This window comes from Lampris incognitus, chromosome 18 (assembly GCF_029633865.1).
Source record: "Lampris incognitus isolate fLamInc1 chromosome 18, fLamInc1.hap2, whole genome shotgun sequence".
Lineage (NCBI taxonomy): Eukaryota > Metazoa > Chordata > Actinopteri > Lampriformes > Lampridae > Lampris > Lampris incognitus.
In genome coordinates, this window is record NC_079228.1 from 20,079,614 (window position 1) to 20,091,917 (window position 12,304).

The window sequence follows — 12,304 nt, forward strand, 5'->3', positions numbered from 1 at the left end:
ACATGTGTGTGTTTGCTGTCACATTGTATGAATATGTCAGTGTGTTTTTTTACATTCACACAAACGTGTTTGAGGAATGCAGGCACACAGGCCTTCTCCTCCTCCACCTGAATGACAGTCGGCAGTGTAATTTAGCCTGGGTTTGAATAGACTGTAATTGACATTTATTAGGTTGAACTGCCTTTCTCAGACAATGACAGTCTTGGGTTTGGTCTTTCTCTGCACCCAGCTGGAGCCCGGCCCTTTGTTGTAGTGGACAGTGCAATGATCCATATGCATGCATACACACGCACACACACACACACAAAGAAAACAATGAAACATTTAGCACTTATTACTCATGTTTTTCCTTCATTAACGTATTCACAGATGCTTCAGTACATTAGTGCCATGTCTCATATAAAACCACACCAGTGGCCTGATCCTTAATTCTGCAGACACACATCTCTCCTCCCTTAGTGTTCATTGCAGTACAAGAAAATATAGCTCTTACTTCAATCTCAGCTGTATGTTTTTGGGACTTAACATATCAGAAAGTGACCTAGAACTTCAAATCATGATCCTTCACTCACGGCACAACACGCTGCATTTGCACATTTCTGCAGAGGCATTTAGCTGGCTAGTATTCACTACCCAGCAAACGTGCATGCAGCGAGAAAAATAAATTGCTTAAAGGCCTTCTGCAATTTCACCCACTGACTGATTTTTCTGCACATGACAATCAAATAATGTACCCCATTACAAGCAAACCTCTATCCCTACAGAATTAGCAAATGACTTTGTTCAACGTCTGTAAAACAAACACTTAAAATATCCTTCATTATTTATCTTATGTTAATGCCACTACACAAATCATGTAAACAACTCATTAACAGTGATTTCTTGAAGTACATCACACTCCGTCTTCCTTACTGGTAGAAAATAAACTTCTTAGTATTGGTTGATAGCTACTCATTCAACAATGGGAGGATTGGCTGGTCTCTTACTCAAGTTGTGTGGAGATAATGACGTTGTGCGTGACCTGAACGGGGTGTGGTGCGATACAGACCACATGAAAGGCGATTGGCACGTTATCGCTTTCTCATGCTTTTGTCTTATGATGCAATAACCATAACCACAATGTAGGTATAAAAAAAAATCTAATTCATTTTCCAATCACTACATCTGTTACTGCGGCCTTTTTGAACAAGTCCTCACAAACATGAAACAGCTGCAGACAGTTTGTGTCTGAATATATCCAAGGAGATTATTATTATTATTATTATGTTGATCACACATCTGTACTTGAAGCCAGCCAGTAGCTCATTTTCTTACAATGTTGAGTTAAAAGGTCGAATGGGCCTTTGTGGTTTTCAGTGGTACCATTAAAACCATTAAAAGACGTCTGGATATGTTTTTGGGCAGACGAGGCAGTCTTCACATTGCGCCTTTCATTCTTTTTCAACCACTTTTCACAGACAGTCTTCGATCTTCATTGGCATCCTCCTTTACCTCAACCTCACCCCCCCCCCCGTCATCGTTGGTCCTCTTTGGCAGACGTCGTCTTGTCCCTCTCCTCTTCAATTGGAAGGCTAGAACGCACCCTTCGTTTCTCCTTGAAGCGACCCGAGCGCGACACCCTCATGTTTCTGCGACAGGTCTGCTCATTGAAGACCGAGTCCAGCTGAGAATCATCGTAGGTCTCATCGCTGAGGAGACTGGTACCCTGCTCCGGCTGCTGCGGCTTTCCCTGCTGGGCTTGCAGAGCAGGCTGGTCGTTGGCAGTTTTGGAGGCAACGATGGGATCCTTTGGCTTCTCGGGCTGTGATGCAAAAGGGTCAAAGTCTGAGGCAAGACCTGCATCCTTGCCCCCTACACTCTTCCTCTTCACCAGGAACGCCCTCCACCAAGGGGCCCTTTCCGCCATCTTTCACTCCGGGGTACTGCAACCAAAGCATGACAAATCTCATAATCAGTTCAACATGAAAATGCTCTCTCTCTTCTCCATTTTTTTTGGCATTACTGATGACATTTCCCCTGTGAATGCTGTCATTTGATAAAGAAGAGTGTTATCTTTAAGCCATCTGTGTGGCTTTGCAGGCCAGAGCATGCATTACCTGCTGCTAGTGTTTTAGGCCCTGATCTGATCCAGACTGTGATCATCTATCTGCCTTTCCCATCATCCTCTATTGTCTGGTCAGACAAAAACTTCATTGAGAACAGACTGAGGTTCACTAACATATAACTATTTTCTTTTTACTGGCAAGACAACCAACCAGCTAATCCAATGAATGGCCAGTTTAGCCACGTTTAACTACTCTGCTAAACTGGTTTACTGAGTCGTGAGAACAGACGAGCAAACCTAAGCCATGAATCACAGTTAAACAATATGCAAAACCACCACTCATCTACTGGATCACCCACCTTAGATATCAGGCAGGTGGAAAGCAGTGCAAAACAGCCCAGAAAAAGGCCCAGTGCAGTGTAAATACCAGTCTGCGGAAAGTGCTGAGAGATATATTCACAAGCCAGTTTCGCGTCTTCTTCAGTGCTGAAGCATTTTAAACAACTTTGGCAGCGATCCTTCAAGGAGTCCGGACACGATCCATTTGGCGCAGCACGGACAGGCAGCTCAGCCGCGTCGCGTCTCCTAAATCCAGTTAGTAATTTGGTAGACGTTATGCCCGCTGGAACATAACGTCTAAAACAATCTTCCAACAATTAAAACTCCTCGGACGAATCCACACGTTTATAAAGAAGCGTCTTCTGTCTGCTTGACCCCGCAGGTTTCCGCCTCCGAAACTCTCGCCCGTGAAAGCACCTGTCCGCGGCGCTGATTGGCTGAGAATCTACGAGTCTCTAACGTGAGCGTTGTTCAGGTGAATCGGTTCCACAGGTGGGCGGGGCTCGTGGTAACCTGGCAACACAGCCCCCGGGGAGCGCGACAGACTTGAAAAAAGTGCCCATTGTATCAACAATAGGACCAAGCCCAGCCAAAGGAGCCAAATTATATTCAGCTTTGAGCGCAACGTTGTGATGTTCAAAAAGCAATTTTAATCGACGCCGTGTGTAACGATTGCAACGATGTGACCACTGACACTTTCCAGCAGCAGCGTTGTTCCCAGCAATAGCAAAGCACTTTGGTCTAAATGCATTGCAACGAGACTTAAGTGCCGAAATCACCAACAACTCAAAGGAGCAGAAGAGTGAATGTCCTCTAAAAAGACATTGTCACACTAGGTGCGCATCTCTAGGTGACGCAAGCGCACATAACTCGGTGGAGGCAGTCTGGCCCGGTGCCAGTTTCACCTGCAGCGGTACTTGTTAGATGTGTTCGTCTCTGGTGCTTGTAAAAATGTACGTGCATAAAAGAAAACTAGCAAACATTTGTACATCTCTCCCGCCTCTCTCTGATTCCCTCAGCTTCCTGGGGAAACCGCATATGGTGTGTACGTGGGATGCGTTTGCTTTTGTTTTGTCTTAGGGTGTTATGTCTGTTTTCACCTTTACTGACACATACTGTGATGTGTAAACATCAGGGAGGGTTTGCTGAATGGAACGGACCCCGGACCCCCCCACCCCCCTAACCCCCACGCACGCACGCACGCACGCACACACACACTTCCCAAGAACAGAGTTGTTTTTTGTTGTTGTTGTTCTTTGAAGTTTCTTCATCATGTGTGAATGCTGCAATAAATGTGTTAATGGATGATATATTAGGTTATCAGACAAAGGCGAAGACATGAGGCTGTGATAAGAGTTTGTTTTGTTTGTTTGTTTGTTTGTTTCTTTTTTGCTCTGCCTCAGGAGTGCCTCTCCAAAGGTTTCTATGTGCAGATCTACACACACAGAAACAATCTGACACAGGAAGAGGCTAAGCAGAAAGTGGACTCTGAATGGTTTCCCTCCTGGCAGTAGGAACGTGTGCCATCTGCCCCCCCCCTCTCTCTCGCTTTCTCTCTCTGTTTCTCTCTTTCTCTCGCTTCCCCATACCTAGCGGTCTGCAGTCTGCATACCTGGGGGACTCCCTCTCATTCCGCTCTCTTCGAAACTCCACAGGGTCTGTTACTAAATCCACCTCATGTGCTGCCCTTTCTTTCAGACATGCACTGCCTTTGCAAGCATATGCATCAATTACAGCGTTATGGGTATACTCTTGACACACATTTTACATGCAAAAACGTACAAAAAACATGTATACACACATACACACACACACAGTATAGCCAACAACAGGAATACCAAGAAAACATTCACTAATTTATTCCATTGTAAATGCAAGAGAGTCTGTCTGTGTTGCTTTAGTTGTCCTTTTCAATTGGTTTAAATCTTGGTTTAAATCACTAATTATTTGGCCAGCTATACTGTATGCATTTCAAGACAGAACGATATCGACTTGATAACCGGAGCTGTTTTGGATATAGGAATTCAGGTGGATGAGTACGTAAACGACTTGGAAAATGCATCAGCGAGGGAGGAGTAAGCTAAAACAGAATAACGGTGTTTCAAGAGTGACAAACACCATGTACATGGTACACAACAAACATTTGTAGAAGAGTTCGACTAAACTTCAACCCCAGTATTTATTTATTTTACACAGGTCTGCCAATAAGCCACCCGGGACTCCAGACGGCTGGGCGATGTGATGGGTCATCGGGTGTCATAAACTTCACATCAGGTTAAGAGGAGAAAGTTTTCATTGTTATGAGAATAACAACGCCGCTTTGAGAACGCCTACCCAAATGGTTTCTGTGTGCGTTTGTGTAGATAAGGAGGCCCCATTCTTAGAGAGAGAGCGAGAGTGAGAGAGAGAGTGAGAGAGAGAGAGAGAGAGAGAGAGAGAGAATGAGAGAGAGAGAGAGAGAGAGAGAGAGAGAGAGAGAGAGAGAGAGAGAGAGAGAGAGAGAGAGAGAGAGAGAGAGAGGACGGATGGAGGGAATACCTGAATGGTTTCCCTCCTGGCAGAAGGAATGTGTGCCACCTCTCTCTCTCTCTCTACCCCCCTCCCCTCTCTCTCTTTCTGTCTCTCACTAACCAATACTGCCGAGACAGCAGTGTGCATACCTGGGGGACTCCCTCTGTTTCCGCTCTGTTCGAAACTCCGCAGGGTCTCTTACTAAATCCACCCTACGTGAAGACGTTTACTGCGTTCACACTTATAGGCATGAATGAATGTGAAAACACTCTGACACGCACACGCACACGCACATACATGCACACACAACACAAATATACATCATGTGAATCTACAGCTGCCAGGGGGCGCTGCAACAGTGAATTGCCACACTGCATCTAGTAATGACGTGTTCGTACATAGGGTAGACACTGTTTCATAATCACACTGAGGTCTTCGGGTGTTATTTCCCCCCCTTTTTCTCCCCATTTGTACCCCACTCTTCCGAGCCATCCCGGTTGCTGTTCCACCCCCTTTGTCGATCCGGGGAGGGCTGCAGATTACCACTTGCCTCCTCCGATACACGTGGAGTCGCCAGCCGCTTCCTTTCACCTGACAGTGAGGACTTTCACCAGGGGGACGTAGCACGGTACCCCCTGAACAGACGCCCCGACTGACCAGCGGAGGCGCTAGTGCATCCGGCTTCCCACCCGCAGACACAGCCAATTGTGTCTGTAGGGACGCCCGCCCGACCAAGACAGAGGTGACACGGGGATTCGAACCGGCGATCCCCATGTTGGTAGGCAACGGAATAGACCGCTACGCTACCCGGTGTTGTTGTTGTTGTTGTTGTTGTTGTTGTTGTTGTTTGTATCCATGTGGAGACCATACTTCTGATGCTCACGGCGTATCTGGTGCTCTACTCTGTTTCACCCCGTCCTCCTTTTGAATCCCCTCTAGTACTCCCCGTATTTACCGACTCCCTTCCCTCTACACAAAACAGAGATCATCTGGAAATTTCACTGAGAACTGATGGTTCCCCTCGATCAGATCTGGAGAAAAAAAAGAAGGTGTTGAAGCGGATTCAGGGGGCAGTATGGGAACCGCCACAACCGGGACGCGAACCCGTGTCTTCCCGCTCCGCAAGCGACAACGTTAACCAGTCGACTAAAAGCTACGACCCATTAGCCAAGGACCAACGTGTCTACTTATCCATGCACGTGCGGGAGACATGGGTTCGCGTCCCGGCTTTGGCGGTTCCCGGGCTGCCCCCCTAATTCGCTACAATATGTTCTGATAAAGCAGCAGTGCAAATATTTATGTCTCACACTGAGACATGTCCTCACTTCAACCAAGTGGTTTCTCCGGGTGAGATACAGAACGAACGGAGTTATGTTGAGAATGTGTGCAGAAATGTGAAAGATACTGTAAGAGTAACTGGAGTTGCATTACGTTAACACCCCCCCCACCCAAACCAATAATCTATCTGTTTCCGTTGTGCAAATGACACACTTAATGCCGTTACAAACCACATAAATAAACATTTTCCTCTTAATAACCATGCACAATCATACAACAACAATGTCATCTACGTGGATGTATGAGGTTCCCTTTAGCCTAGAATCGCTCACATCTCATCACATGACAGCACAGACTATGAGCTCCATCTTGCTGTCGATCGATCACAAGATTGTCGGACTCGGTAATACAACCTGATGAGTGCAGTTGACCCCGCGATTCCCGTTCCTTCAATTTACATTCACCATATGAAGTCAAACCATCCCATTTGCTGCTTTCAGACCTTTTTCTTGCTCAACAGTCTGGTAACAGAGATTTGAATGGCATGCCACACAAAATGAGTCAAACTTCTTAGAAGAGAGGAAATGAGCATACCACGAACTGACTAATACAGCTGTGCATGGCTGAAACACGCACGCGCGGCTTGCCTCTGTTATGCTAACGTGTCCGTGCAGTGCCTGCTGTGTGTGTGATGACGAGAGCGCGTTAGCCTCACGCAGCTGCCGTGTCCGTATGAGGACAGGGGTTGCATGTGAATTGATAAACCTGAAACTGTCTCTCTGCCTCTTTGCACGGCACTGAGTAACAGGTTAAACCGAGGAGTGCTGGTCATGGGAAACAAAGCGGGGAAGCAGCCAGTTGGACTGGTAGAGTCAGCTAGCTAAAAGCTTCTCAAAGGAAATAGGCAGGCTAGTATCTAACAACAATAATTGCACACGCGCGCGCGCGCACATTCACGCACGGACTACACTGCCCCTCACTTCCTGGGTGACCTACACCTTACTCAGGTGCAGGTACACATTTATAGGTACACACATTTATATACACACAGATGCACAACACGAGCGCATATACACAAAGACAAACACATCTACCCTTCTTAGAAAAAAAGTCAGGTACTTCACTGATGAACAAACACTTACCTTTTAGTGTTGCTGGCTGTTGTTTCTATGGGTTAAAAAGCAAAATGAAACAAAGGGCACATTCATTGGCCAACGATAGGGGATTTTGCCATTGCTGAAGAAAATAAAGCATCACGTGTGTTGCAGAAACTTGGGGTGGAGCAGGCTCGTTTTTATTATGAATGGAATCAGTTTCGATGTGTGATATTGTGCAGCTGTGTTTACTCGGAGGACTCTATTGTTAGGCTGTGGCTGGCCCATGCTGTGTGCGGCTATTGGACGGTGAGCACAGCAGAAACTCGCACAGCAGCCAGCACAGGTGAAACACTCCGGAATGCAGCGAGGGCGCGGAATCCCAGTTACTCTAACTCCTACTTTTTTTCTGTTTCCTTCAAATGATTTGCCTACAATACACTGACAGACGAACTGTATACAACCCAGATCATACGCACGTGAGTGCACACACACGCACACAAACACGCACGGCAAACATGCAATACGCACTGACAAGCCAAATGTAAAGTCGTTCAACTCACTGGCTCTGTGAAATCCCTACAAGCAACGCATGAATGGTTTTATTTGTAAGTGTTGTGCAAAACGAAAACACACGGGGGTGCTATTGTCCATCAACTCTAGTCTCGATAGATAGATAGATAGATAGATAGATAGATAGATAGATAGATAGATAGAAAGAGTCTCCTAGTAGTCTATGGGGGTTCAATACCTTCCCAGTTGACTGAAGTTTTTGATGCTGCCCCCTGCCCCCCCCCCCCCCAACACCTCGCCCAGCACAGGTGCGCGCCATTAAAGCATATGGCACCGTAACTAAAATTCATCTGTACCTCAACTGGATTTAAAGCACAGGCACATTTAGTTAAAACCAACAGCACATTAACAAACTCCACCTCTCTCAACCACAGAGACCACCAGAGATCAGTTAAAGCCACCTTTGATATTAACGAAGACATAGCCTGAAAAACCCGTGACAGCCGTGTTATGTATGTGTAACGGGGGCAGTCCTATGCTTTTCTATGCTGGTCAGCTTGCTGCACGCCCGTCACTCTCATCATTAGCTCTGCGTTGTGTTCTATTTTCGGTGGGGCCCCAGGTGTTGTGGGGGGCCCTCAGTCTCTCATCATCATCATCATGATCAAAGAAGGAGGGGGGACACACAGGACTCTATTTGGCCCACCTTGCCATTTATTTTGGTTTCAAACCCTTCGACAAACGTCCAGTCCTCCAGCTGGAGCGGTTTCTTACGGACGTGGGGGTCGAAGCTCAACCACTGCCCGGACTTCACTCGTGTGCGTTAGAAAGAGAAACCGTCCACGGGACTCGGATGTAAGAAAGGATAAACAAGTATTTTATCCCACAGCTTGCAGTATCTTCTTACAGGGATACTCGAGGTTACGTTCTCTTCAGCCAGCAAAACTGTGCTACGGTAAGAAACACGCGTGGCTCGGCTCGATCGCTGCTTGAGACTCCTCCCCCAAAACAAAAAATGGCCTCTCCCGCGTTCCCTCTTCCGTGTACCCACAAGACCTCTCTCTTAAAGCGACAGTACATGTATATGACGGGCGTTGTAAAACATAGATAAAAGTAAATAATGACATAAAATAAAATGTAGTAAACACAAATAACAGCACACAGACAGGATTTTGTGATATTTCATACTCAACCAAAATAAAATAAAAACATTAATTTTAACCTGGTTACATATGGATGAGGCTGTTCTACCAGTGACCACTAGGTGGCACCTGTATTCTATATTGCTGTTGTAACCAACAGAAGAAGAGTTCCTAGTAAAGCATGGAAATGAACAGCCGTGTGTGCGTTGTGGTCCCTGCATCGTGTGTGAAATTGTTTACACCATAGTGTTATTAGCCAGCTACATAATAAGCCGTCTGTTATTTAAAAAGATGTTAAATAACACATGTCCAAAATCGATATGGTTTGCACACGTTCACCACAACAACCTTAAGCCTCTGGGTTCTTCTCTTATGATGTTATTTTAAGGCTTGGGAAGAGAGAGCATGAGCTCTATAAGAGGCTGAGGGAGCTGCAGGAAGCCTGCAGCCTGGCTGTCTCAAGTGTCTCATGGTAAAGGGGAAGGTTAATGAGTACCCCCCCCCTTGTCCAAAATCAACAGCTTAGCAACAAATTTACATTTAAAAAAATCAACAAACTCAGTAGCTGACATGACAACGTTTCCGATACAAATCCGACACAAAAATGTGTAGTTTGACAGCTGTTTCCGCTGTTTCTCTCCATGTAACCATAACACAGGGAACCAGGGAACTTGATCCGAGATGAGCGGGAGTGATGGAGTCGCCCTCTAGTGGTAGAGTCCTGCCTCAGCTCCACATTCTTGAACAAAAAGATATCTTGGGCTTGAAGCCCAAGATATCTTTTTGTTCCAACTTCGATATGTTTTGGATCAACTTTTATTGAGTATAATTGTCCTTGTGCAGTTCATACCTGTCAACACTAGGATTTGAAGATAAGGGACATTTTCCAGGTGGCATCGTGGTTCAGTGGTTAGGGCAGTCGCTTCACAGCAAGAAGGTCCTGGGTTCGAGCCCCGGGGTAGTCCAACCTTGAGGGTCATCCCAAAGCATTCTCTGTGTGGAATTTGCACGTTCTTTGCGTGGGTTTCCTCCCGGTGCTCCGGTTTCCTCCAACAGTCCCCAGACATGTAGGTTAGCTGAATCAGCCGTGTTAAATTGTGTGTGTGTTGAACTGGCAGCCTGTACAGGGTGTCTCCTCGCTTGCCGCCCAGTGACTGCTGGGATAGGCTCCGTGACCCCGGTAGGGGTAAGCGGCTTGAATAATGAATGAATGGATGGAAATTTTATAAGTAACAGCCCCTTCTATGTTGATTTTTCAAGTTGAACAAAAAAAAAATAGGTAGACATTTGCTCCCCTTGTTCTAACATTTGCCTTGATCGAATAATAAGCACCCTCTTTTGTAAATGTCATCTAATTGATGCTCAGACTATTCTAATCTGTCTTCTTCTGGCAGATTTATCTGTAGGGAAGTGTGGAAGGGAGATTATTTCTGAAACGGCCGATTCTTCCAAAGCACATCTCGATTTAGCGCGAGAGGTGCCATATCTCCTTAAATATTTACCACCTTCAAATTTAGAAGCTTCCAGTTTAGACCAAAAAATCCTTTCATTTCGTACCTTTGTCCAGTAGTGATTTATACACCTCTCCAGTTGGACACAACTGTGAGCCAGCAGATATCTATTCATTTTCCTGTAGGCACAACCTACAAACTTGAAATAAAATGAATACTTGTTGAAATAGCTTTATGGTCAGTTACTGGAGTAGTTAAGATATTAGCAGAAATACTGTCTCTATCTAAGGATTTGGGAACAAGCCAAAAGTCTATTCGTGACTGTCTAGAGCCATTTTTGTTAGACCAAGTAAAAATCCCATCGTCTCTGCATATACATATCTCTCCATATATCAATGATGTCAAATTGTTCCATAAGAGAGTTCAGGGTTGAATTCACGTTAGATGGTTTCCCTGGTTGACCGCTGTCCATTACATCACCCGAGACAATATCTCTCCCTATGGGCGTCTGGGTAGCAACAGGGGTGGGACTACATGTCCAGTCTGGCCTGGGAATGCCTTGGGATCCCCCAGGAGGAGCTGGAGGGCGTTGCTGGGGAGAGGGACGCCTGGAGTGCCCTACTTAGCTTGCTGCCATTGCGACCCGACCCCGGAAAAGCAGCTGAAGATGAGATGAGATGAGATGAGATGAGATGAGATGAGATGAGGTAATATTTTCACTTTTTCTATTTTGCTATCCAAGTTCGACCATGTCTCTCTGAAGTTTAAATTGTTTAAAAATAATATTATGGTTAAAATGTTAATTTTGGTGTCAGTCGTTTCCTAACAGACATACTAAAATTTGCAATGCATTAATACCTCAGTTGGGTATTCATCTTGACAAAATATAGTGTTTAAAATCCGGCTGTCATTTTGACGGCCCATGGTCGTTTCCACAGCAAGCCATCTCTCTCACTTAACAGCATGGTGCAATAATGGACACTTATGTAAATATGACACTTCGTTAACAGTCCCTTCTGGTCAAGATGTTTCACCTACATATGTATGATGTGCACTAACTCTTTAAACCAGATGTGCAAATGTACAATTGTAAATACATATTCAACTGCTAGTATATACTGCTTACAGTTATTGCTGTTATTGTTGTGGTTGTGACACAGGTATATAACAGGTAGTTGTGGGGTGGATGGTAGGTGAACATACGTATAGTGTATACTTATGATACATAAGATAATATAGAGTAATATAGCAGGAGTATATAGCATTGTATATGGGCATGATGGGCTGTGGAGTCGTGGTATGGTATATGGTATAGTGTATGGGCAATATAGTATATAAGCAATATGGTAAAATATTATTGTTGATTACTCAACATTAACAAACCTGGATAGTAGTGACATACCTGTTGTGCATACACACATTCCTCCAATATCCTGTTGTTGCTCCATTTATTTCTTCTGTTTTTTTCCTTTATTGTTTGTTTTCTTTTTTCTTTATTATTTTTGTGTGAGTCTGCATGTGCTAGAAACTGCTGTGCACCGGAGTCAAACTCATCGTGTGCATAGGCACACTTGACCGATAAAGCTGATGCTGATTCTGATTTTGATTACTGTTCTGCCTTCGTGTGTGGCTCCCCAGCCCGCTAGAGAGGCATCTTTTGTGATAACTTTCCTTGCCAGGACAGTTCCCATGGCAACGCCTGTAGTCAGAAAATCCATGCCTCTCCAAGGGCACAGCGCAAGGATGCACGCCATGGAAACCAAGACCTGGCGGTGGCCGTGGTGCATTGGGTTCAGACTGAGTGACGCAACCCACCACTGAAACGGCCTTGTGTACAAACGACCAATTGGGATGACTCCCAGTGCTGCAGCCATCAGCCCCAGCAGCCTGGGACACAATCTGAACTTTTGCATCGCCCCGCTGCGAAAAAGT

At 45.4% G+C, this 12,304-nt stretch overlaps 1 protein-coding gene across 1 annotated transcript; it reads right to left on the minus strand.

The window, feature by feature from the left end:
- Nucleotides 1–1,513: 1,513 nt before the first annotated feature.
- LOC130128362 (proline-rich protein 15) lies at nucleotides 1,514–2,718 on the minus strand. Its single transcript, XM_056297984.1, has 2 exons — nucleotides 2,404–2,718; nucleotides 1,514–1,922 (listed from the first exon to the last, which is right to left on the minus strand). Exon 2 carries the CDS (start codon nucleotides 1,904–1,906, stop codon nucleotides 1,514–1,516), a length of 393 nt encoding a protein of 130 aa, XP_056153959.1. The 5' UTR covers nucleotides 1,907–1,922; nucleotides 2,404–2,718.
- Nucleotides 2,719–12,304: the final 9,586 nt, after the last annotated feature.